This window comes from Hydra viridissima, unplaced genomic scaffold (genome assembly GCF_058129835.1).
Source record: "Hydra viridissima isolate aposymbiotic clone 2 unplaced genomic scaffold, HvirCarnegie_v1 scaffold_8, whole genome shotgun sequence".
Taxonomy (NCBI): Eukaryota; Metazoa; Cnidaria; class Hydrozoa; order Anthoathecata; family Hydridae; genus Hydra; species Hydra viridissima.
The window spans coordinates 9,211,933-9,238,844 of record NW_028324307.1 but is presented as its reverse complement, the minus strand read 5'-3'; the positions used below and the strand labels follow the sequence as shown (position 1 = coordinate 9,238,844).

Genomic DNA, 26,912 nt, shown 5'->3' with positions numbered 1-26,912 from the left:
AAAATAAAAAGTGAGGTTTTTCCAAACGAGAACATCAAAAAGCAACTTTTTAGACATGTACAGGATCTCCAACTTAATATTTTTTACATTTCGACTCACCTTAATATATATATATATATATATATATATATATATATATATATATATATATATATATATATATATATATATATATATATATATATATATTATTACTATAATACAAACTAAATAATTAGCTTGGTTTATATTACATTACTTAAAGTTTCACGCAATAGCGATCATCAGATGTTATAAACCGTAAAAAGACGTAACGACAAAAATACGAAAAAAATACGAAAAAAGTGCTATGGAGTGTCTGCTATGATGGCATTAAAGTTTTTTATTAAAAATTTATTTTCATGGCGGCACTTTGATGTTAACTCGCTTCTTTTATTGAGCAAGCCTAGTTTCGACGTAATGATGTGGAACTTTTCAGTCAAGCACAAATTACAGTGATTGCCACCAGGTTTAAATGGTTCTGCCTGATCGAGAATGTTCCACGTAAGGATGGGTTCTAAACCTTATTCTACGCTGTATTGAGCACTCTTACTGGAAGTATTAACATAATTTCTACAATACTATATATATATATATATATATATATATATATATATATATATATATATATATATATATATATATATATATATATATATATATATATATATATATATATCCCAGTGGGCACGCGATGTCAAACCGACGTCGGGTTTACGTTGGATTTTCATCGGCGATGTCAACCGACTTATTACAACGTTGTTATAACGTCGCGATAACGACGTCAAAACGACGTTGTCTTACCAACGTTGTTCTGACATCGTGCGATGTCTTTTGACATAAATACGACGTAAATCGACAATTTTACAAATAAATAAAATTTACATACGGTGGTGTGACCTGACAAAGTACTATGCTTTAAGTAAGTCCTAATTTAAGAAATGACAAATTTCGTATATATAAAAGAAACATTTGCGGAAAATAACTTTGTTATTTTAACTAGATATCTAGTTAGATAAAATAACTAAATTTTTTTCTCTAAATGTTTATTTTATGTTAACACCACGGTAATTTTATTATATATTTTTTGAACTGGAAGTTTGAATACCGGAAAATTAACATCTTACTGGAAAAAAGTAGTTATTCTACCGGAAAAATAATTATTATTGGAAAAAATAAATTTACAGGGAAGATATAAATTTAACACTAAGACTTTATTGACAGCCATAACATATTGACAAACCATAAAACGCATGCTCTTTATGGCAAGCGAAAGTTAGTTTATTTTTTTACTTGATTTAATTAATTGTGACTTTAAAAGATGTATGTATGTATGTATGTATGTATGTATGTATGTATGTATGTATGTATGTATGTATGTATGTATGTATGTATGTATGTATGTATGTATGTATGTATGTATGTATGTATGTATGTATGTATGTATGTATGTATGTATGTATGTATGTATGTATGTATGTATGTATGTATGTATGTATGTATGTATGTATGTATGCATGTATATTTAAATTAGTAAAAAATATTTATCTGAATTTTTTTTATTAATTCATTACTGTACTGTTTTTAAGGTTATTTGTATGTGTAAATTCAACAAGAGTGCTAAATGAATAAAATCAGAGTAATATATTTTATTTAATGTGATAAATTTAAAATAAAACTACATAATGTTTACTACTTTAAGTTTCATGCTTATTGCAATCATCAGGTAAAAAATACATTATTTGAGCTTTTTGTGAATAAATGTTTGTGGTTTGCGCATCTTTATTTCCATTCTTCTTCAGATACCCCAATATACACTTTGTTAGATGTATTAACAGTTTCATCATGCTTTACAGATCTTGTCTCTGTTGTTTCCATGATCTTGTCCCACTTTCTTGTTTCCATGTTAATTTTTTTGGATAGGCACACAGTGGGATAAACATGAATATTCAAAAATGGATCGATATCACAATCTATAACTTTTTCAACAGCTTTTTAACATTATTCTTTAGATGTCTTACATTAATAATTGGGGAGCCCAAAATCAAGAAATCAATAATCTAATAATGATGCTCTGCAAAATGATTCTGATGACAATGTACAATTTGTTAACAATGAAGTTGAATCTCTTTGTTCTGAGTCAGCTAACAGTAGTAACTGATCATTATTTATTAATATTAATAAGTATCATTATTATTGTATTAGGGTGAGTGACCCTAATACAAAAATAATGATAAAATGATAACCAGTTGGTACAGTTAAGGGATCTAAGTTTGTGAATGACTTTGTAAATAAGAGGGTAGACTTTAGAATACATATTAAAATATATAAAAATTTTGTTACGTGATATTAATGTTGTTTTGTTAAGTTATTCGTCATCCTAATAAAAAAATAATTCAATACATCCCTCAAATCTTATCAAATCAACATCACAACAACCATAAAAACTGTGCAACATAATAACAAACACAAAAATTTGTCAAAGCGTATTAATGGTAGAGTAACTTTCAAGTTTATAAAGTTTTATTTGTCTATGCTATTGTAGTTCATGGTGTTAATTTTGTTAACATTTTCTTTTATGCAGAATAAAAAAAATGGCTATTTATGAGTTATTTCAAAGTACGTTTTGAATTTTTAAAAAAATTTTTTTTTACCTTGCATCAGCAGAAACATTTTTAAAAAGTCAGAAGTTCTCACTGGTTATGAAATATTTGGAGACCTGAGTGTGCTACTGACATGCATATTTGATAGTTAAGAATATTTATTTATCAATATATTGTTTCCAAAAACAATATCTTTTGTTTTCAGAATCAACTTCAGAGTCTGATACAGAGAATGAATACACACTTCATTTGAGAACCAGAAATCAGAGACAGACCATTACTGTTATTAAAGAAGATATTGGGTAAACCATGAGAATTGATGTAAGTTTCCTTGCATATTTGATAATTAAGAATATTTATTTATCAATATATTTTGATGATGATATGGATACAACCAATAAAATGACTGCAATATCCCCCATACATCAATGGCGAGCTGGACATGTCATATTGGGAAATAGGCTTCCTCCACAACAAAGAACTCAAATATATATACTCTTAAAATTATTTTTTCATCATTTTAAAATTTTTTCATTCTTTTTATAGTCTGATGTCGCACAAAGTTATGGCTTGTTTTAATATGAAAGAGACTAAACGCAAAAAAAAAAGAACGATGCTCAGGATAAACAAAGTTTTGAAAAGTTAAAAGTTTACAAGCTTATCATTGGGCGTGTCCAGAAAGATACTGATGCAAAATAGAAAGTTGTTTTTTGTAATGAATGCTTTTACGCCGGAAAATATGTGCTATTTTTTAATTGTATTTATTATGTTGGTTTAACATCGCTCTACCACTTAATGACATCGTCATTACATCAGTAATCTGACGTCGTTCCGACGTTGGTTTAACATTGCTCGACGTTGAATGACATCGGAATTCTGACATCACCCGATGTCTTTTTTTCGACGTCGCCCAACCTTTCCATTTCCAACATAAATCCGACATCGATCCGACGTCAGCTCCGAGGTCGATCCGACGTTGTTCCGACGTCGCTTTGCCCACTGGGTATATATATATATATATATGTATATATATATATATATATGTATATATATATATATATATATATATATATATATATATATATATATATATATATATATATATATATATATATATACAGTATTGGACTAAACATTTGCAACCAACATCGAGCAATGCTAAGAAGTGTTCCTAATTTTACATGTCTTAAAAACGAAACGAACTATACTACCACAGCAAACAGTTCAGGAGTCTGCCCAGTGGGCAAAGTTACGTCGGAACAACGTTGGATCAACATTGACTTTTACGTTGAAATGACGTTGGATTTAGGTTGGAAATGGAAATGTTGGTCGACGTCTAACTAATTAAGTTAAAACGACGTCAACATTTCGATGTAAATACGATGTCACCTTCGAGCGATGTTTATTCAACTTTATTTAATTTTTTGTTAAATTTAGGAAAAAATCTTTTGTATACACATACATACATAGATACATGCAGGCTTATTTTGAATATTATCGTTAATTCTTATATATTCATATCGCTCTATCAAAATATAAATGTGTACGAATTAATATTTTGATAGAGCGATATATGAATATGTAGGGGTAAATTAGAAAGAATAACAAACAATTATAAGGAAATTATATTTTTAAAAACTTCCTATTTTTAAATGACGTCCACCCTCTTCAACGTCAACTTTGTCAGGGGCGTATCTTAAGATCTTTCGAACTTCGCATTTTATTTCTGCAATTGCTATGCCATTTCTTCCCTTTGTCGCCATAACAATAGCTAAACATAAAGATATAGTATATGTTAACTATATATTACGATAAAAGTTGTAAAGATGAATTACGATAAAAGTTGTAAAAATAAACATATGACAGTTGGAGTCCCTGAAGAGTTTCTATGATAATTCCAAGTTTGTCAAGAAACGGTTGATTAATATATTGTTAATATTATATATTAAATAATAATACTGAAAACTATTACTTAAAACGTTCTTTGTAGTGATCATTTTCAAATGTCAATTTTCTTTTAAAATTAGGAAAATTTTTTTACTTATAATAAGTTCGAGAAGATTTAATTTTTCAAAGTTTTGCTTTTCTGTTACTGTCACTCTTTTTTCTCATCATTGCAGTTGGTCCCTTTCATGTTGAATCTCATCATCACTTTTTATGACATCAGACTATGGAAAAAAAACATGCTTACAGGTAAATGTACACAACAAATCAAATAAAGATTGCTTTATAGACCAATAAATCTTCTATTATCTGGTCTACTTATAATGGAACTAATAATGGCTACAACATGTAGAAATAATAATGGCTATAACAGCATTATTACATGAAGTAAACTAAATCATTTAAGTTAACAATTTTAAAATTACCTTTCCATTATTTTTTTAAGATTATCTTTTAAAGAAATCCCACCAACCTTTGAAAGATGAGCTACCTATATAAATATAATATATAAAATACTTACATAAATATAACCCATTAAATTATATATTTGACAATTTTTAAATTATAGTTTACTCATTGAAGGCGATAAATAATTTTAAAAAAAAATACTGAAATTCTAGGAACAAGTTGATTAACTAATTTATTTACCTTAAGCAAGTAAGATTGTTTATCTACAGCTCATTTCAAATTTTCTAAGTTAAAAGACAGACCATTTTTTTATTTGTTTGTAAAATAAAAAAATCGGCTTCAAATAATGGCAATTTCTTTATAAAACCATCTATTTGAAATGCTCATTCAAAAAATATTAAAAATCTGTCAAAGAGAGTGTTTATAAGAAATAATACTTGTTCAGAAAAGTAATTTTAGTAGATCTAATAATGTCTTGTTAGGAAACTTTATATTTAGTAATTTGGAAAAAATGGACATGGGAGACCTGATAAATTGTTATATTAAGAAAATGTAATTGAAAAACAGCTTTTAAACAAAAACTTTGAATACATAATTATTTTTGGTCAAAAATTTAAAAAAATCATATTTTATAACTACATTTATAGAACTTATCTTTTATGAAAAGGGCTTTAAATTGGTATTTTCCCAAAACTAATTTTTGATTTTTAAACATTTTATTCAATGCAAGTCCTTTTTTATTTAAATTAGTTTACTTGCTTAAATATACTTTAAATTACTTTTCGCTACATGATAATTTATAATTCTTATCTCATTCCTTCTTTATCATAAAGGAATGAGATACTCTGACAAAAGGGTTAAAAAATAAGTTAAAATTGCGACAATGAATACAAAAAAGATAATAGAACTACAAATATTAAACTTACCATAATAATTTAAAGTTGCATCAAATTTAAGAAGCTCTTTGACTTCTGTGACTTTTTCAGGAACATTTTCAGCTGACTTATCGGCAGCCCCAGATCCATTTTGTAGAATAGTTTTTTGATGAAAACAGTAACTGCTTAACAACACCTAACATAACTAGATGCATAGAGTCAAGTAAGAAATTCTGAACACAAGAAATATCGTAACCAAGAAGTATCCTTCTCTTAAACTGATGACCTGGGTAATTACCTTGGGAAAAGCTAATATCATTTCTCAAGAGACAGTTCAGTTCTTGAAATACAACTCGGTTTTCTACATATACGCCATGGACTGAGCGTCTTTCACAGGAATCATATCCATTGTGGGACTTAATACATTTCAACATCTGCCTAACTGGAGCATCACAACAAAAATATTTGATATCCACTTCATATGATTGACCATTGTAGTTAAATCCAGTTGCTTTTAAATTTTTGTATTCTACTAAAAAATCATTCAAAAACTCATGAACAGGATCTGGTTTTTTGGTGCCACAGTAAACTGCTATAATAAATGGTTTAAAGTCATGAAATGAACAAAGTATTGACCATAATTGTGTATTGCTACTTTTAAATAAAGGAAGACCATCAATATTAATTCTTAAATGTATCTGACTTAAAGACATTATATCTCCTGTTACAGATTCCAATAGTCTTGTTATCCCATTTAAGATACCTAGATAGAGATATTCACCTCCACTTACAGGTAAAGTGTTTACATAACGTGGCATTTTTAATAGTGTTCGGCTGTCTTTAGGTAAATCATTGTGACCATTATTGAAGAGAATTTGCAGAAGTTCATCAAAAGATGCATGCGTACATTTATTGTGAGTGACCCATAAAGCTAACTCTTCAGAAAGAATTTTTTTTGAGACAGACACCCTAAGTTGATCATTTATAGCAGATATATCAACATATAAATGATATAAATGAATAAATACAATCACTTAATCTACTCCCAATTCCATTATAAATATCATCTATATCTGATATCGGAGATTTACTAAGATCAACAGAATCCAGATCATCATTTTCAAATTGTAAGGGAATACTTACTAACTGGTTAGGTTGGTGATTGTGAGCTCTCCAATTATTTATGTAGGACATCTAAATGTTAAAACCATAAAACAAATATGATCGTAGCATTAGTGCTTCACTTAACTTTAGTAAAGCTAACTATGTGACCGGTACAGGTACTACCAGTGGTAGGTAAGGCCTTTAGCTACCATCTACTACTGCTTTATCCTATAGCTACCATCTACTATTGTTATATCCTTTAGCTACTGTTATATCCTAAATGTGATTCTTTTGAATAATAAAAATACATTTTGAAAAAAACACCCTTGAAAGTGCGATTTTATAACAATAAAACCTAAAAACTAAACTAACCAAACTTTTTTTAACGAACTTTGCTTGATTTTATAACTGTTTCCGTTGCGCAGAAATAACGAGTTGAATTTTCATATTGGCGGGAAATTAAAATGCTTGCAACCGATCAAAGACTGACATCGAAATGACATGGAATAACTAACGTCGAACATCTGACATCGATTCAACTTAAGATTTTGTCAGTTGACGTCGTCGATGAAAATCTAACTGAATTCCAATGTTAGATTGACATCGGGTGCCCACTGGGTGGAGTCATAGCATGCCATGACATGAGCAATCAGCTGACAAGTGACAGCACACAGGCAGAATTTCGTTAACAAGTGCCATTTTGCAGCGGACAAAACAAGTGCAACTTTTTTGGTTTGTTTCATTTTCTTAAGTCTGGTCCGTGTCAACGTCACGGAAGTTTTTTAATAATTAAAGGAAGTATCCAGAAGTTTCCAGAAGTTTCCAGAAGCATGCAGAAGCTTCCAGAAGTTTCCAGAAGAAGCATCTGGAAGCATCCAGTAGCATCCAGAAATATCCAGAAGCTACCAGAAGCATCGAAAAGAAGCATCTAGAATCTTCCAGAACAGGTTCACACAGGTTCATTTTACTATATAAGAGACATGTAAATCGACATGTAATTCAGTCAGTATATGGAAGTCAATCAGTCAGTATTATCAAGACAGTTTATCGAAGTGAGTTTTATCAAAGTGTTTTATCGAAGAACATCAATACAAGAAGTAAAATACAACAAGTGTTTCATTACATTAATACAGTCCACATTCAACCAATACGTTGTGTTCCACAGAGCATTATTGTATCATCACAAGGTAAATGTAACACGGTAAGCCTTGAGAAGCGTGATTATTTATTTTTATTATTTTTATGACTTCAAGTGCAAAAATGGCTCCCGACAGTCTTGGATTGGAACTAAGAAAGAAAATTATTCGCGATTACGTAAGAAGAATGTCACAAAAAAGTACTTGTGATAAATATCGCGTGAAAAAATGGACCGTATCAAGACTATGATATATAGTTAAAAGGCGGTTCTGGCGCATTGACCCTTCCCATACTTAAGGATGCATAAAAAATGGTGAACACTTCATATCATGTTCTTGGACAAAACCAATACTTAAGAGTCGTCTTTAAAAATCAAGAAGAAGTATAAAAATAATCATGTTATTTCTATACCAGCTCTTCAAGATGCCTGTTCTTCGCTTGGTTTATTGCCTTGTTTTGTAATGTCCGATAGCCAAGGTGTGAATTCCGTCTTCTAAGATGAATCTTTTGTCGTCGTTAGCGCTGAGTGCGACTTTGTTGATCTCTTCGGTGTAGACATCGTGATGACGTGATCGGAAGACGTTCATGGTGGTGAGTTTTTCTTGTTAAGTCATTAAGCAGTCGTAGTAGTCTTGATGAGTGATGTGATTTTTAACAATGCACTTCTTAACACCTTTGCATTTTTTATGTTCTTGATCATCTATTTCTTCAGGGATGTAGTAAGAGTAGAGTTTAGGTCGAAGCCCAACAAACTCTTTAATTTTTTTGCCAGCAGTCTCGTCCTTGAACATTCCGATAACTTTTTTGTTTAAACCCACTTTGAACCCAGCGTTTTGAATGGCGGGATGATCTTTAGGAAAGTCGCTCGTGTCAAATTTTTCAAGTACGTCATCAGCAATGTCTTGATAAAAATCTTCCGTTTCTATTTCGTAAATGAACGAGTCAGTGTCAGTCATGAGTAGTTTTGCACGATCGTCGTATTTAGGCTTGATGTAGTCATAGTGGTGTTCAAACATGAGAGTTTTGCTCAAATCGAGGATGCTCATTCCCAAGTAAACGGGTTTGTCGTAAGTGACTTGTGTTTTCTTCATATGAATTGCGATGAGTTTTTCATCAAAAATGGTGTACCGATCATATCGAGGGCTTTTGGATAATTTTAAGGCTTCTTTTTTAGTGGTGACCAGTTTAATATCGACATGCTTTAGAATATTTTCCATGGTTTTTCCAAACATGGATTTGTTCATGAGTTTAAAGAATTCTTTTTCAAAGTCGTTTTTAGCGACTTTTCTTTTATTGGTGTTGAGGTCAATGTATTTTTTCATGAAGGGTTCTTCTTCAAAGGTGATTCCTCGATGAATTTTGGTGATGACTAAACCCAATCGTTCATAGAGTTTTAGGTTTTTGTGATGAACGACGTATTTTTCTTTGTTGTTTAAATTTGGAACGAGCTTATCCACTTTTCCAATGGTCATTCTTTCAGGAGCCAAAGGATAGTCATTATGTAAATCGTGAAGACTTTCAGGATAATCCAAGTCCACTTCGAGAATGCAAGGTATAGATTTCCAATTTAAAAGTTCATCTTCAGTCATCTATCTAAATCCTCTAACAGGAAGAGGTTTGCACATAGCCCACCCATAAAGGTTATTAGCGTCTAAGTACTGAATGAATTTCGATGGTTGTGAAGGATCATAGTTTTTCATGTATTTGTTATTAGCGTTTCCAAGTCGGTTTGAGATCATGCATATTCCGCCGCGTATTCCTTTTCGGATCATGTTGAGCATATCAATATCGGTTATTAAGTCTAATTTAATTTTAGTTTCCTTTAACATGGCGTCCCAACCCAAACCAGGAGAGGTGTAATACCAAAGAGGGTCTAGACCGTAACTTTCTATGCAAGTGTCTCTGAAATTTTCAAAGACATCAGCTAAAATGAGCACGTCTGAGATGTTGTACAGCTCGTGGTAATCTTTAAACGTTTCACATCCAAATACCTTCCAAACGTTTTGAGCATGTGCATAGTCTTCATCGCTGATGTGTTTATCGTCTAGTTTAGAGTAAAAGGCTTCTTTGGGTGGCAATTGTGTTTCAGAGAATTTTTTAATGGAGTCCACCCATTCGTAAGGGTAAATGCCTTTTCTTAATAGCAAATCTCGTTTTGCTCCGCTGTGGAATGAATTTAAGTTTTTGCACATGATGTCTCCTTTTTTAGATCTTCTATGAGCGCAATCTTCACAATTGTCTTTACATTTGCATTTTTTACCTTTCTTAACCATACAGTCCTTTTTGCATGTTTTTGGATCTAATTTTGAGCACTCCTCACACAAATCTTTAACAAGGTTGTCAGTTAAATCTTTTAAAGGGCTTGACATGAACCTGTAGCTGTCAACGAACCGTAAATCTCTATACACTATTTTTGGTTTACCTTTCTTATCAATAGAATCTCTCACTTTGATGCTTTTTGTGAAGCTGATATATTTTTCTTCATTGTTGGGTATACAAGTGATCTTTCCTTTTTTTCCACCTAATCTCTTGATGAACAAATGGCTGTCATAGCCAGACAAGTTATGAAAGACAACGGGAATAAATTTTGGAATTTTATAATCCAAGTTGCATTTCTTATGAGCAGCACCACGGTACTTTCCAGTCAAATGGCAGTGATCCCATACTTTATCACCGTTAAGATCTTTTTTGCAAATATGGCATTCGGTTGCAGATTCATAATCTTTCTCATCCTCATTAGTCTCTATTCTCTTATTTTTCCATTGTTCTTGCCGTGAATAACTATCGTCACAAATCTTTATAAAGTTAGCTTCAAGCATGGTAACAAATTTTTGAGCCACGTCGTCATCATCACTTTCTGCTGTATACGTTTCAAGCTTTCCCTTGTAAATGGTTTCGTCGTAGCATTTGATATAATAGACGATGGAGCTTGGAACATGCTTTTGACATTTTTTGGTATATGACTCTTTATTATTATACTCAGTGTTGTCATCGATAGGTTTGATGAAACTTTCAAAGTCGGCATAGACGCAGTACGGAACTCTCATACTATTGTTGTAGTTTTTAAACTCAAGGGTCGACCCTTCTTTTGGAAGATCGATTCTCATAGGCGCGTTATCATAGCAGTATTTTCGATGAATTTGGAGCTTTTCTTCTTGGTCATAGCCGTGCATGCACCTTCTGCAAAAATATCTTTTATGTTGATGTTTTGATGCTGAAGAACGAGCAAACCGACTGAAATTTTTAATGAGGCAATAATGGCTGTTTTCTTCGTTTGAAATATACAACAAATCAACACAGAGCTTTCGATCATGAAATTTGGATATTTGCATAGGTTGAGGTTTATTCATTTCGTAGTGAAAGACGTTCACGCTGATGTCAGGATTATTTTTCTCAAACTTTTCGACTTGAATCACCTTTAAAGGAAACTCCATTCCTTCCCAATTCAACTCTTCTGATTTTAAAATAAGATCATTGTCAATTCTTTCATTGTCTCTATTTTTAAGATTCAGCGCCCTGGTGACAGACCATTTAAAGCATTGGTTGTCCTTGTTTACCATGTTGATGATCGCCTTTTTGTCTTTTAGCTCTTTAGACAGCTCCATGTAGGAAGAACCCTTGAAAGGTTCATAATCGATAAATCTGATATCCATTCTTAAAATCTTCGACAAGACGCAATTGGATCCCATCTTGTTGTAATTAGCGCTTCGCTCCAAGATTTTTTCTTCCATTTGACTCACAACCGTTCTTACATCTGTACCCTCCAATATAATTTTCAAGTTGGATGAAAAGTGAGCCATCCGAGTAGTCTCTTTACCTGTTAAGATGCTTACGCGAGTCATTTCACAGATTAAAACAATTCTTACCTTTGTGTTTCTTTCTCCTGCTATGGTTTGAATAGCAGACTCTCTCACCAAGTTTAAAAAAGGAACAATGTCTTGGTATCGAGAAGAAGGTGTGTAAGAAAATAGTCTAGCAGCACGTTCTGCAGAATGTTCAGTTAACTTGAATTTTATTTTATAAGGTTTTGACGTGATAGGTTTATACACTGTTTTTAATACAAGTGATTTGATAGACTTTATCTTTTTATCGATTTGTTTCACTGATTCGCTTACATCCTTCTTGACTATTTCAGGAACGTAGGGTTCTATCCATTCTTTAATATCATTAAACTTATTTGCAACATATGACGTCACACTTTTTGCAACTGCCGTCAGACTTGAAAAAAATGAAGGTCTCTGTGGAATGACTGGTTTTGGTGTCATGACAGGTGATGAATCTGAAACAGGCTCATCAAGGATGTGATTCTGTCTTTGCAAATGAATTGGTTTCGGAGCAATAGGAGGTTTTACTACAGTAGGTCTTGGTGGGATGATCGCTGGTTTTGGAGCGATGACTGGTTTTACCCTTACAAAAAAACCCAGTGAACTTCCAGTGAAAAATTGTTCCAAAACCCAGCGAACTTCCAGTGATCTTTTCCAGCGAACTTCCAGTGATCTTGTTCCAAAACCCAGTGAACTTCCAGTGAACTTCCAGTGAACTTTTCTAGTGAACTTCCAGTGATCTTTAAAGATCACTGGAAGTTCACTAGAAAAGCTTTCATAGCTAATTAGCTATGAAAGTTAACTTTCATGTTTATATATAAAAATTGGAAGTTTAGCGAATTCGCTGGAATTTTATTTTTTAGGATATATTTTTTTTTAAAACTTTCATAAACATTTTAAATATTTAAAACCGTGAAGCGCGAAATAAGACAAATTAAGCATAGGAAAAAAAAAAGTTTAATATAACATTTATTTAAAAATATCGATATTTAGAATAAAAATACAATGTATAAGTAATAAACTACCTTAAGTATGAATACAAATTTTCATAAATCAATTTTTTTTCTATTTTAACCATTTAAACAAACAAAACAGAAAATCAGTTGTATTTTTATTTTTTTGTTTTGATAGAGATTTAAATCATAAAACATAATCTACAAAAAAATTTAATAAAGCATAATCATTTTGCATAAGCTTACACGAGCTTGTTTGAAAAACTTTGAAAAAAAATTGAATTAAAAAAATGTGTATCTCATTAGTCGAGAACCAAAAGGCTGTACGTACATTTTTTGTTTTCGAATAAATGCAATTTGTTTATTTTTCCTGATAATTTATCTAAACTTTTTTAAATTTTATTTATTAGTATATTTTAGTATATTTTGAGGCGAAAAAATCATGAGTTTAGCGGTTCGTTCTCCACAGACAAGTAATCAAAACAAAAAAAATTTAAGAAAATCGTAAGTTCGTGAGTACGTTCGTAAGTATGTCTTTTAAGTTCGTGAGTACGTTCGTAAGTATGTCTTTTAAGTTCGTGAGTACGTTCGTAAGTATGTCTTTTAAGTTCGTGAGTACGTTCGTAAGTATGTCTTTTAAATTGTGCTTGACGCATTCTTTTCCGTTTGGGACTTCGGAGCTAAAAAAAAATGATACAATATATAAAGGACATATATAATAATTATATAAAAACATATATAAAATAAACAGTAAAATAGTAAGCAAACATAAAATAGTATAACAGGTATAAACATAATTAACTTTAAAAACCAAGGATAAATTATAAAAACAAAAACATATGTATATTTAAAAATCGATAATTACTTTAAAATAAAAAAATTTGATTGGTGACTCTGAAACATAAACCTGGCCTTACTATTAGAGATTATACGGTAATCAAAATAATTAATACTAAAAAAATATACTAAAACAATAATAATAATTACGAGATTAAAATAAAAAAATAAAAAATCAGACGAAAGTCACAAGCTAGTTGAAATTAAAAAATCCTATTATTTATTGTTTTTCTATAAAATAAAATTAAGACATAGTAGTCCTAACAAAATTTTGTTATTTATAAAAGATGAAAACTAGTGATATAATTATAATTAAATACGAAAAGTAATACAATTAAAATATAATACCTGCTTTAAAATAAGCTCTGCGCTCGTCATTAATTTTTTCACAGAGCGTAACACTGACATCATTTTTCGAAAAATTCGGAAACTTGGATATTGTAAGTTCTGTAAAAATTGCAGATAAGCAATTTCTCGTATTGAATTGATTCTGGAATTCCAGAGTATAAGTGTTAAAATTTAATAATTTTTTACCTGTTATTAAATGCAACACAGCTGGATCAAGGCCAACTTTTTTTGAAACAGAAAACTTTGAAGAGCCTTTTTTTCCTGATAGCGAAGCATTCACCAACTTATTTCTTTCATAAAAATGGCCTAATAACTGTTTGACCAGCTTTTTTCCTGTTGGTGCTGTTAAGACTCTATTAGGAATCATGTTTTCAGTGACTTCTTTGTCACTGCATATATAATCTGTTGGTTGTGTTGTATGGGAAACTAATGAATGTGCTGGTACTTGTTCTAATAGTTGTGAATGCATTGATAGTGGAAGTTGTGAATTTGTTAGCGATGTTGGTTGTGAATGCAACAATGGTGGTGGCATTTGTGGAACAGAATATAGTTGTGCTGGTAGTGAAAAAGGTGGAGAAGGCATTTGAAATGAATTTGAAGTCGATGGAATGTTTTCCGATTGAAGTCGATTGAAGTCAATTGAATTGAACAAATTTTCATGAAACGAATTATGATTGTTAAGAAAAAGTGAGGAATCAGGATGTTCATTAATGGAGTCATTAGTTGAAAAAGACTGGAATTGTTTGGGTTGGGATTGGGTTGAGAAAGGAGGAGTTGTTGGTAATGTTTGTGATAAAAGAGGTTGTATTTGTGAATTTGTTGGTTGTAAATATAATGGAGATGGTTTTGAATGGGTTGTTGATGGTTGGGAAATCAACATTTTTGCTTTCTTTCTTGGCAACTCTTCGCTTAAGTCACCTTCTTCTGCTTTGCTAACAAGCCCTAAAAGTGAAATAAAATCCATACATTTAAAAGCATAGGGCATTATAAAACTGTGGGTATTTTAAACAGAGGATTTTATAAAACAGAAAAGTTGAGCATTTAAATTTACTGAATGGTCACAAGCAGTGAATGTCTAAAAGAAAAATGAAGTACACTAGAAATAGTCATAAAACAGCTGATAAAGTAAATCGCAAATGTTTAGCTATTATAATTCCATTTAAAATTTTTAAAACATTTTATAATAAAACTCTTATTATTGTAAAAAAAAGAAATAGAATTGCCAAAATTGATCTCAGCTATGCCAGTATTTTATTTGGAATACAAATGACTGTTTACTTACTTTCTATTTTTTTGTACAATGTTGTTAGCTTCTTAGCAAAATCTTCTTTTAATGCTATAGTATGAGTATTCTAGGTATTGTAAAAATATATGACACAAAACTATATTTTATGAATAAACAGGATAGGTCAATCAATTTTTGTTTATGCATAATGTCTGCTTTTCTAAAATTGTATGATTTTGATGAGGTTCCATTTTGGAAGAGTTACAGCCATCTTTATAAATGAAACTATTAGCAGAATAAACTTACCAACAATAACTCCATTTGCTGAACTGTTATATATTCAACTCTAACAGAACCCTTAAAAGTAAACAAAGTTTTATCCAGAGTTTGAACTGATCTTGTTCAAAGTAAATTTTATAATATATAAACCTCAATTTCATTTGTTATGTTTAGCAATTTCTTATCTTTTTTTTTCTTGAGAAGTGAGCCTTTTTTCAATAATGCTTCTTCTAAACTGTCTAAATATAATAATATAATTACTATTTCATAAATGTTAAATATATCTTTAAAAACAGATGTTTGTAATACATCAAACATAAAAGACTACTAACGATGTCATTATATGAAATATCTTAAATGCTGGAAACATACGCAATTGAAATAATTAACAACTTTAAATATAAAATTTCAAAAGAAACTTAAAATATTTTCAAATTTGAAGCTTACCAACCACACATATAACTTTACCCTTCTCAATGGGGCCTTCATCTCGATTAGTAAGTTTTGTGTATCTTATATCACCCTCTTTGTTATTTACAAGAAAAGCCCTGTTAAGTACAGATGTATCCCATTCAACAGAGACAGTTCCGTTGCGAGACCATTGTACAACAGCAAACTTAGACATTATGAATACTAAGACTTAAGTAAATTTAAAGATTACAAATAAATACATAATTTTGAAAAAATTTTGAAGTAAATTATAAGTTGCTATTAAATCTAATACCTCATTAGCAATGTATAGTTATAGATCTGTATTACATAAATTTATAGATGTATATTAATAAGACTTTAAGTATTTAAAAATTGTAACAACAAATAAGCAGTTAAATATATTGTAACCGAAATTGCAACGGTCTAGGGAGACAGTAGATTAAATGAAAATTATCCAATTTTAACCAGTACCATGCTTCTGAAATTTTTTTTTTGTTAATTCACCTCCCCAAGGCTGAGAAGGCCACTACAGATGAAGAGGCTACTTAATTGTGGTTATAACCCTCTCTCAACTCTATAACTCCAAAACACAAACCTTGATGAACAAGGCCGCTGCATGAAGAAACAAGTTGAGCGCGGTACTACCAGGGACATGGTGGGGATCGAACTTGGAACCTCTCGCTTATAAAGCGAGCGCTCTACCACAACACCACTACTGCTTAAAATAACAACACTCTAATTGTTGCTGTGTAGGAAAGTGAATAAAATGACCTAGGTAACCCTAAAAAAAAAACAGTAACCCAGTAGTTATAGAAAATGTAAATATTAACTTTATAAAATAAAAAAACAATTCTAAAGAAAAACAATATTTTTAAACCAGAAGTTTTTACAAAATTGACAAGCCAACATAAACTGTTGAAGGTTACATGTAATTTTTTATCACAAATATAAAATGCAACAGTTTAAAAAAAAAAAATAACAATTCACCAAAAAAAAATTACAGTTCACCAAAAAAAATTATAGTTAACAAAAAAAAATTGCAGTTTACCAAAAAAAGAACAGTTCACCAAAAAAAAATTATGTAAACAGCTCACAAAAAAAAATTACAATGTTACAAACAAATCATCATGCAAAGATAAAAAGCAATAATAATACAAATAATAATATTATGCAAAGAATAATTATAGAAGAGTTAAAAAGGGCATAAATCAGGAATACTAACAACACAATCTTCAACCAAAAAAGCTTTTTGTATAATTTGCTCTGCAAAAATTATAGATAGACATTCTGCATAAGTATACATAAAAATATGCTTAGCTGCTTTCGGACTTGTTTTTAAAAATCTAACACAAGCAAAAACATTCATCTCAAAGATAAAGAAATATTCAATACTACAAAATGATCCACAAGTAAGTTTAACAAGTGAGTCACAATGACGAACATTCTTATGACGAATATGGTAAATGTTTTTGGCAATAGAAACTTTGTAATATTTTTGAATTTCAAAAATATGCTTACCTAAATAATGCTCAAAAAACAGTTTCTCACAATAAGGAATATTATAATTACAGCCTTTATCTAAGACTTTAATTGAGCCAATAATAACTCCTTTAAAATTAAAATTATAAGAAAATAACATGTCATCCAAAAAGTCAATGCAATCTTCGTCTATAATATTAGAATGAGAAGCTTGAATGTTACATGTAGTTAAATATGAAAATCGATCTATTACTTGAGTAGATATATCTTGAGTACCATTTAAAAGAGATAAAATAATGCCATTAAAATTTTCAAACTGATGACAAGAATAAGATAATAAAGGCCCCCATAGACGAGCACATGAGGGAAGATGAAGTAATTGGTGCACATTATAAGACATATTCTCTCTACCATACAAACCAGGAAATTCGTAAACAAATCGATTAATTAATAATGTGGCTTCATTAACAACACTTTCAGATAATACCTTATTATTTAACATAAAAACAACATTAGATAAAAGAATAAAATGATCAAAAAACTGCGGAAGCAAAATATCACATAAAATAACAGGACCATAAAAAACTAAAAAATTAAAAAACTCAACACCTTTCCAATGCTTTATGCAACTTAATGATCGTGGAGTCCGCCTTATATTGCTTGGCACACTAATTACAGATAACCGATTATTTATAACAGTACAGTGTCTACGAATAGAAAAAATAGAACCAGAATAACAACTATCAAACCAGAAAGAAAACATAGCTTTCATAACACCAAGCTCTATACAGTGCAAATTATCAACAACTGTTCCATTTACACAATCAAAATTAGGCAATCTTACTAATGGTGAAATATCTAAAAACCCTTCAACCACATTAACACAAAAAAAATCTGTATTGCTTCTACAATTCATAGTAACATCAGAAAATGGATAAGTCATACAAGACCCCCTGCCTTTTGGAACTCTTTCCCCTCTAGAAGAACACCAATGACAACCATTATAACCATTAAATTGCCTACGACAAAAAACCAGAGCTCTTGCAATTGTATCACATGAAAAAATAGATACATGAAAAAAAACACGAACATTATTAGATAAGAGTATACCATTAGTGGATAGGTTAGTAAAAATATCAACAAAAGGAGATAAAAATAATTGTATATTTGGTTTTTTAAAACCCGACCAGAGACCAAAAAACAAAATATTAGTAATTTGCAATGAATATGGAAAACTATGAATGGATGCTAGCAAAGGCCACAAGGACCACTTTGATGATTTGAAAATGGGAACTCCATCAGTATTAACAACAAGTCTAATTGTTGCTTGCCCATTTTCTTCAAGATCTGCTAAATGTATCCAATTGTTATCGCAAGTATTTTTAAGCTGTTTGTTTATGTTTAAAATATGAAAAAAATTGCATTTCTTATGAAGATAGGATGATGTAAAATATTTCAAACATTTTGGACACTGCTTATTAAGACTTAAAGCAACTTCACAAACATCACAAAAAAAAACTTTTTCATATAACTCTTTTTCCTTCTTAAAAAACTTCAAAAACAAATATTTAGATGTAGGCAAAACACTGTGTGGCAATAAAATAGTTAAGAGAGTTAACAACGCCTCTAAGGCTTCGTAGGACAAATTAAAGCGCAAAACAAAAGTCATTATGCATAAACATGCATTAGAGACATTTATCTTTGCCCCAGGATACAGAGGTGGACTCTCTGAACTTTCATTTTCATCAAACTCATCATTGATTGTTTCATTTTTTGGTTCATCTAAGTCAGATAAATGATCCATAAATTCATCGTCAATAGAATTATTGTCATCAGAGGTGCTCTCATTCTGTTGTTGAGCACAGTTAACTTTTGACATCCTCCATTGTGTTGTTCTTGGAATACTTACTTCGCCTGATTGCCATTTCTTGTAGCGACCAATTCTAGGCATCTAAAATAAAAGAGGCAAGCAGGCAAAATTAAACTTTAGTTAAACAAGATTAACATCAGAAAGAGAACAAGAGAAACGATTGTACTAAACCTAATTGTGCTTAAATAACAATGATGCTTATTTAACAGCTAGTTCTTTAGTATATACAATACAAACTATACTTTTATTTGATGAAAATTTTTTTATCAAGTGTATGATGTATATATAAATATCAAATGCATATATATGTTAAATGAAGGTGTTTAAGCGGTATAAAATTTTATAATTTTATTTAAATTTTATAATTATTCAGAAAATTTAATATTCTTTTGAAAACTATAAAACTTACAAAATATCTATTCTGATGAGTCTTAATTGATGAAATTTTCTGATGTCTTAATTGATGAAACACAGTGTAAAATGAAATAAGTTTGATAAATGATTTTTACTAATTTATTATTGCTATGTTCTTTTAAGAACATTGAGCCCTCTATTTTAAGAATACATTTAAAATTATTCGGATATATACGTGTATATATATATACGTATGTATATATATATATATATATATATATATATATATATATATATATATATATATATATATATAAATACATATATATATATATATATATATATATATATATATATATGTAAATACATATATATATATATAGATATATATATATATATATATATATATATATATATATATATATATATATATATATGTGTGTGTATATATATATATATATATATTTTGAAATTATAAGGACCCCTTAAAATATTTTTTATTCCAAAAAAATTTTAAACCTAGTGTTTTTGTATTAAATAGAACACATTTAGGGGGTGGGAACAAATTATTTTCAAAAATGCTGTTTTTGGGACACCCTAATACACACACACACACACACACACACACACACACACACACACACACACACACACACACACACACACACACACAGATATATATATATATATATATATATATATATATATATGTATATATATATATATATATATATATATATATATATATATATATATATATATATATATATATATATATATATATATATATATATAAATCAATCATTATCTATTATGTTCAATAATCTACAATAAAGAAATTTATAATAATAAATTTTTGTGAAATTATAAAGTTGAATATGAACTCGCTTTAATAAAAATGAACATACTGAACAACATACCTGTGGTTTTGGAAATTGAGTAGAACTTAAAATAATAGAAACTGAAACTGTGGATATAAAAAAACAACGTTTACTTTATTACAGAAATTGGAAAAAAATTTTCAAGATGTTATATCTGTCAAATTTCAAAAAAGTTATGTTAGCAAAAGTTATATCAATATTGAGTTATGAAACCCGCGGCGTTTTCGATTATTGAAAATCAGCGCTAAATTTCCACTCAGGTTTTAGATCACTGGAAATAAAATGACGTTTTTTGTTAAACTTCCAGTGAACTTCCAGCGAAGTCGTAAAATTTGCGGAAAACCCAGCGAACTCGGTGAATTTCCAGTGATCTTTTACATTTCCAGTGATCTTTTACATTTCCAGTGAACTTTCACTGGAAGTTCGCTGGGTTTTTTTGTAAGGGTATCACTGCGGAAGGAACAAACCTTACTTTTGTCGGCTTTATTGAAACTTTTGTTGGCTTTACAGAAACTTTTACAGCTGGTTGAACAAACCTAACCACGCTTTCATTAACAGGCAACGGTCTTGCCTCAGTCGTTCGTCTACGAGCTACAGGTTGAGGAGCAGGGTCATACCCAATGACAGGTCTTATGACCTCAATGAGCTCGGCTTTTTTCATTTTATAGATACCTTTGATATCACCACGACCTTTAGCCATCTCTCTTAATTCTTTCACAGTCATTTTTGAATAGTTTCGATCTTTTCGATCATTAACAGTTTTACTTTCCATTTTTATTACGGAAAGATTTTTGTTTAAGCCGCTTTCAATTATTCGCTCTTTGGCAACAGTTTTATCACCCATTTTATTAAGGGAAATAAAATTTTTTTCGATGCTTTTAAGTTTTCGCTCTTTGGCAATTAATTTTTTTGAAGAATGGAGACTCATTTTATCTCTGCCGTGATTTTCTTTAAGTCAATTCAATTTTTTTAAATCTTGGCACACTTTCAGCATATTTTCTTCTTCGAAAAGTTTTTACCGTTTTTTAATTCTTTTCGCGGGAGAATTAAAAACTTATGAAACAAGATAATTGGCAAAAATTTCGCTTATTGAGTCGTATACATGTGCTTGACCCATTTCATCAAATCTAATCGTATACTTTCTTCCCCACTCGTCATGTGCAGTAAATTCGCATCCAGCCGCATGAATTTCTTTTTCTTCATCAAACAGATGCGCACAACCCATGGTATCAAATTCAATCACATACTTCCTCTCCATCTTTTTATTTATGCCAAGAATTTTATTTAAGTCAATTTTTTAACATGTTAAAAGTTAAAAAATCAATTTTGCTGCTTTTTACGTTTTTCAAGCTTTTCAGAATTTAAAAATTCAATCTTGATTCCATTATCCACCTTTCCATCTCGACGCTCTAAATATCTCCATCCACGTCCAGTTCCTGCCATCGCTTTGTAAAGAGACTTGTATTCAGTCACCTCACCCGTTTCAATGTTGGTTATTCTCACAGTGATGGGCTTTTTCTTAACAAAACGAAGCCATTCCCATTTTGGATCGGTTGGTTTCTTTTCCTTTATTTCACGTATTTTCTTTTCTTTTGCTCTTTCTAAAATCTCATCTTTACTGATTAAATTATTTTCAACCGCAAGCATCATCAACGTTATTAAATCGTTTGCTGTTTTACTAACACCGTTTTCATTCAGCAAATTTTTCAAATACGATGTTGTATATCTCATTTTATTATACCAAGATTTTTTTTTAAGTCAATTCAATTTTTCCTGAAAAGACATCTTAATAAACTTAATAAACAGCAGTCATGTTGGTTCCATCTGAAACAAATTTAAGCAGTTTGTCAGAAATAACCACTGCAAAAATAACGGTATTTGCAATAGTTGAAGTTCGAAATTTAAGGTTTACCACTAATTCAGCTGTTTCCGACGTCATTCTTTCTTTTTGCTTGCTGATATCCACAAAGAACAACGGATATAATTTTATATATTCAAGCAAGCTTAACCCAGATTGACAAACAAGTTTATTTGTGCCGTAATATTTTTCATCAAAAGAGAACGCATCTGAATAAGCCATAACCACTCTCTTTTCTCCAAAATTCAAGTCGTAATTGTAATTTGGATACTTTATTCCATTAACAGTCACGTAAAAATTGCTAACATCACAATGGTCGAATAGTGACGGATTAACTGTTTGACTGGAATTTCTGTTTGTCTGAAGTCCGAACAAGATAAATCTTGGAATGCTTTTGTCCGTGACTCTTCCAAGCGACCAGGTAAATTCTGTTTGACCGGCTGGAATAAGCTGTCTTTCACATTTGTTTGATTTATAAGCCACTTGAATGGGAATTTTTTGAGCCATTAAATTCATGAATTCAGTCTTTTTCGAAATATCTAATTCAACGCGAGGCATATAAAGTCTGAATTTTTTAAGGTTGATCATTCCTGCACTAACGCTCTCCGCTCTATAAATCGCATCATCACATTCTTTCTTTGTAAAGGTGATGGTATGCCTAAACCCATAAACAACTTTGTCATAGGTTTCGCAAAATCCAAAAATGTGCTTCAACGGAATTTTAAACGAAAAAGCTCCAACGGATGTAGTGTCTGCAAACAAGTGGTCTTGTCTAACATTGAATCCTGAATTTCCAACAAGATTTGACGTATCCATATACCACATTTGCTTTAATCCATCAGCAAACTGAAATCCATAAGGATATTTCATCAATCCAAGTATGGTGGTGGCTGGACCTGGATACATCACTCGTTCCACTTGCTCTCCCGACAAGTCATAAGTCACATCATTAAACAAATACAACAAAGCGTTGTTCACCAGTGCAATGTTGTCTTTAGCATCGTAAAAGTTTCCATCGCTCTTTTTCAACACTCCTTCAATAAGAATTTAAGCCTCTGATGGTACTGTTTGAATCGATTGACAGTCAATCTCAAAAGTAATCGTGCCTGAAGAATTTAAATCGAGATTGGTTGGAAGATACTCAAAAAAATCAACTTTTTCAATACCAATATCATACTCTGGGTTCTCAGTAACTCTTAATCGCTCAGTACTTATCATTTTTTATATAATAAAAAATTATTTAATTCATTTAAATGTCTCTCATTGCAAGACATTGCAAGTTTATAACAAGTCATCGCAACAGAATGCTATCTTCATACTATTTTCATGCCCCGCCCTATTTTCACCAGGTCTTGAATTCGAATCGCGTTCTTTTTAGACATTTTCTTACTTTGAATAGATGAACCAGTCTTTAATTTCTCAATGGTCTTTTTACCTTTGTCAATAGCCACATCTCTAGCAGTGGAAATGGCTGAAAGGGCTAACTCTGTCCCAGCAGATTTTGCAGCTGTAATCGCTTCTTGTCCAATTTTGCTTGTTGCAGCATTTTTAAGCAAATTCACTGTTGCTTTTGTAACACTTGACGCAGCTGCTCTTTTTATGAAATTTTTAATCATGTCTACAATACCACCTCCACCAACAACGTTCTTTTTCACATATCTTCTTTTGTTCACAATGAGCATTTTTTTTAAATAAAACAATCTTTTTAAATAATTTTATCAATAGTCCTCATTAACGATTTATATTCCTCTTTATTAATCTCCCCTTGTCTCAACAGCTCATCGCAAATAGCAACAGCCATATTTCTTGACTCTTTATTCCCAGCATGCCATGCAGCAATACTCAATTCAAGCTTTTCCACCAACGCATTAGGATCACCTGGAAGAATAATAACACCACGACCTTTTTTACCTTTTTCAATACGCATCATTTTTTCCCAAATAGGAGCAATAAGTTGCTGATACTTTGGTCTTCTTGATGATTTCGGTTTGTGCGGTTGCGAATCAGATCTTATAGCATCACTGTCCATTAAAATTTTTTCATAATTTTGCAAATCTTCATCGGTATAGCTCTTTGGTATTGTTAATTCAGTCATCAGTTCCCAAAGACCTTTTGTTCCATTATACTTTTCTTCACCGACAATGATATCATTTCCATCTATTTCAACCTCCATTTTTCCAATGTACATTTTATCTCCAACTTTGTTCACTTCGAAAGGTCTTTTCTTTTTTTGATCGACTGACAGGCTTTTAATCATCTTTTCATTGCTTTCAATCAGAGGCTTGTAAAGCTTTCTCAAATCAGTCTGAAGATTAGCATCTGAAATGTTGCCGTTTCTTCTGTCATTAATTTCTTTCACAATTTCATCCCTTTTATTCATGTCTTGTATTTTAAAGAAAAACATCTTTTTAAAATACGTGGAAAAAAACATAAATTGGTTTTACGACTACGTTGATCCTTTCTTAAAATACGTGGAAAAAAACATAAATTGGTTTTACGACTACGTTGATCCTTTCTTAAAAAGGTTATTGAACGTTTGAATCGCATCTTCTCTTCCTTTTTGAATCAAGTTTTCTTTAGTAACTTCATCTATTCCCTTTTTTGTTTTAGTTCTTATTTCCTCTGTTAAGGATTTAAACTTTTGAAGCTCGTTTAAAATCAATTCATACTCTGAATCGCTTATTTTTCCGTCTATCAACGCTTTGAAAATGTGTTCGCTGATCGTGTTCAATTTTGACTCGGCCAACACTTTGATCTTTTCATGCTTCTCCGCTTTTAATGCTAGTTTTTTATTCACTTGCCCTCCTGCAATGGATAAAAACCCCATACCAATAGCTACACCTTCACACGCAATCGCTGCAGGACTAGCAATAATGGTTGACAAAAGCCCAATTCCAGTTGCACCTAAAGCAATGCATAAGGCTTGCATTGTATTATCCGCATTAGAAATGATTCTAAACACGCGATGATACTTTTTGCTGAGATGTACTCGCTTTGCTTTTTCACTCTCTATCTCTTTTTGTAACTCGCTTATTTTTTGAAGATGGTAAACATGTCCTTCTTCTATAGGAGCTGATGGAAGAACTGGATAAAGTTTTTCATTCAATATTTCCATTTTTTATTAATAAAAAATTATTTTAAATCAATGTAATTAATCTTACAAAGTTTTTCTCCTTTTTTAACAATCACATCCTGTTTGCTGTTACTATTCACATCCATAATAACATCATCTACAGACTCTGAAACAATAACTTCGTTTTTTCTATAATTCAATTGATCAGTAATTTTATTCATTAATGTTATCACTGCAACACCTTTCTCCAAATTCAACCCAATGGATAAAGCTATCATTGTATGTGAGAGAGCAGCAAATTTAATGTCTTTCTGAGCAAAAATCTCATATTGTTCATTAACGTTGAAATAAGGTGGATGATCTAACGTTTTCGTAGACACAATAATGTTACTCGGTCTTCTTTCCTCCAACTCTCTAACCCTCTCTTCCAAAATTTTTAATTGCAAATCCAAACTGTGAACTTCTGCTGAGACAACATTTCTAAAAAACTTGTGAGGAGCATGCATTTTACATATTAAAAATTAAATTTTAGATCATTTTTGCAAACTTAACAATTCATTATTATCCACCCATGAGTTGAACGAGTCTGGATATCCCAACCATTTGACTAGTGATCTACTCTTGGTTTTGCGAATGATTTTTTCAATTCTGAATACGTCTTGTTGCGTCTTTTGCATTTCTTGTTCATAAAATGTACCTTGTATTTCTTCACCGTTAGCGTCAGTGATTTTATACGTGGGTGGATTCGTATACTGAACTTTTGACACGTTAAAAACCTCTTCAGTCCATCTCGGTGTATACCCCTTTTCAAAATGAGACTTCTTTTTTACGATCCTCACTTTGTCGCCCATTGAAAATTTTGGTTCTGCTCTTTCTGTTTGAGTCTTTCCATTCAGGTTCATCCAAACCCTATATTTATTCTTTTTATCGCTAGCTTCAACTGGAGTCATTTTAATGGAAGAGTGTTTGGTGTGGTTGTAGTTATCAACCATTTTGTCTAAAACGTCAATGTATTTATTGGTGTTGTTAGCTGAAAAGTATTTAAACATTTTCTCTTTCATTGTTCTATTCCATCGTTCAACAACAGAACTTTTTTCTTCATTTTCAGTGGAGTATAATTGCGCACCTAGAGCTTTTACATGCTTGTTATAAAATTCTTTTCCTTTATCCACCCACATTTTGGCACACTTTCTCTCATCAAATATTTTGCTTAGAGCGTTAGCTACATCAACTCCAGTTTTACTCTTTAATGGAACAATCCATCCATACTTTGAAAACACATCAATAACCATGAGCAAGTATTTTACACCGTTGTTGAATTTTGAAAACGCTTGCATGTCAACCAAATCTACAGCCCATATTTCATCAATGTCATTCACAAACACTTTTCTTCTTCTGAAATGATGTATT

The 26,912-nt window shown here is 30.9% G+C and overlaps 3 protein-coding genes and 1 long non-coding RNA gene across 15 annotated transcripts; 1 reads left to right on the top strand and 3 right to left on the bottom strand.

Annotated features, from left to right (window-relative positions):
- Positions 1-922: 922 nt before the first annotated feature.
- On the top strand, positions 923-3,399 carry LOC149884951 (uncharacterized). 3 transcript variants are annotated; one of them, XR_016455075.1, is made up of 3 exons: positions 923-940; positions 2,827-2,942; positions 3,168-3,399. It is a non-coding gene; the product is annotated as an uncharacterized LOC149884951 (long non-coding RNA). The 3 variants fall into 3 exon arrangements; XR_016455074.1 differs by lacking the exon at positions 923-940 and adding an exon at positions 1,205-1,293; XR_016455073.1 differs by lacking the exon at positions 923-940 and adding an exon at positions 2,083-2,171.
- An 834-nt stretch (positions 3,400-4,233) lies between these two features.
- LOC149884950 (uncharacterized) lies at positions 4,234-7,378 on the bottom strand. 8 transcript variants are annotated; one of them, XM_090096674.1, is made up of 5 exons: positions 7,325-7,372; positions 6,992-7,042; positions 5,900-6,817; positions 4,991-5,055; positions 4,234-4,789 (listed from the first exon to the last, which is right to left on the bottom strand). In XM_090096674.1, exon 3 carries the CDS (start codon positions 6,664-6,666, stop codon positions 5,977-5,979), a length of 690 nt encoding a protein of 229 aa, XP_089952800.1. In that variant the 5' UTR covers positions 6,667-6,817; positions 6,992-7,042; positions 7,325-7,372; the 3' UTR covers positions 4,234-4,789; positions 4,991-5,055; positions 5,900-5,976. The 8 variants fall into 8 exon arrangements, with proteins under 8 accessions (XP_089952800.1, XP_089952801.1, XP_089952798.1 ...); XM_090096675.1 differs by lacking the exons at positions 6,992-7,042; positions 7,325-7,372 and adding an exon at positions 5,214-5,257 and having other exon boundaries at positions 4,234-4,392; positions 4,594-4,789; positions 5,900-6,033; XM_090096672.1 differs by having other exon boundaries at positions 5,900-7,042; positions 7,325-7,378.
- A 5,669-nt stretch (positions 7,379-13,047) lies between these two features.
- LOC149884949 (uncharacterized) lies at positions 13,048-16,651 on the bottom strand. Of its 3 annotated transcripts, none has more exons than XM_090095147.1 (7): positions 16,003-16,651; positions 15,706-15,794; positions 15,583-15,633; positions 15,334-15,403; positions 14,052-14,993; positions 13,507-13,546; positions 13,048-13,407 (listed from the first exon to the last, which is right to left on the bottom strand). In XM_090095147.1, the coding sequence occupies exons 1-7, from the start codon at positions 16,178-16,180 to the stop codon at positions 13,404-13,406; spliced, it is 1,374 nt and encodes a 457-aa protein (XP_089951273.1). In that variant the 5' UTR covers positions 16,181-16,651; the 3' UTR covers positions 13,048-13,403. The 3 variants fall into 3 exon arrangements, with proteins under 3 accessions (XP_089951273.1, XP_089951274.1, XP_089951272.1); XM_090095148.1 differs by having other exon boundaries at positions 13,048-13,546; positions 14,052-14,150; positions 14,238-14,993; XM_090095146.1 differs by having other exon boundaries at positions 13,048-13,546.
- A 189-nt stretch (positions 16,652-16,840) lies between these two features.
- On the bottom strand, positions 16,841-20,999 carry LOC149884948 (uncharacterized). Its single transcript, XM_090095145.1, has 2 exons — positions 20,611-20,999; positions 16,841-19,417 (listed from the first exon to the last, which is right to left on the bottom strand). Exon 2 carries the CDS (start codon positions 19,415-19,417, stop codon positions 17,180-17,182), a length of 2,238 nt encoding a protein of 745 aa, XP_089951271.1. The 5' UTR covers positions 20,611-20,999; the 3' UTR covers positions 16,841-17,179.
- Between the last annotated feature and the right edge of the window lie 5,913 nt (positions 21,000-26,912).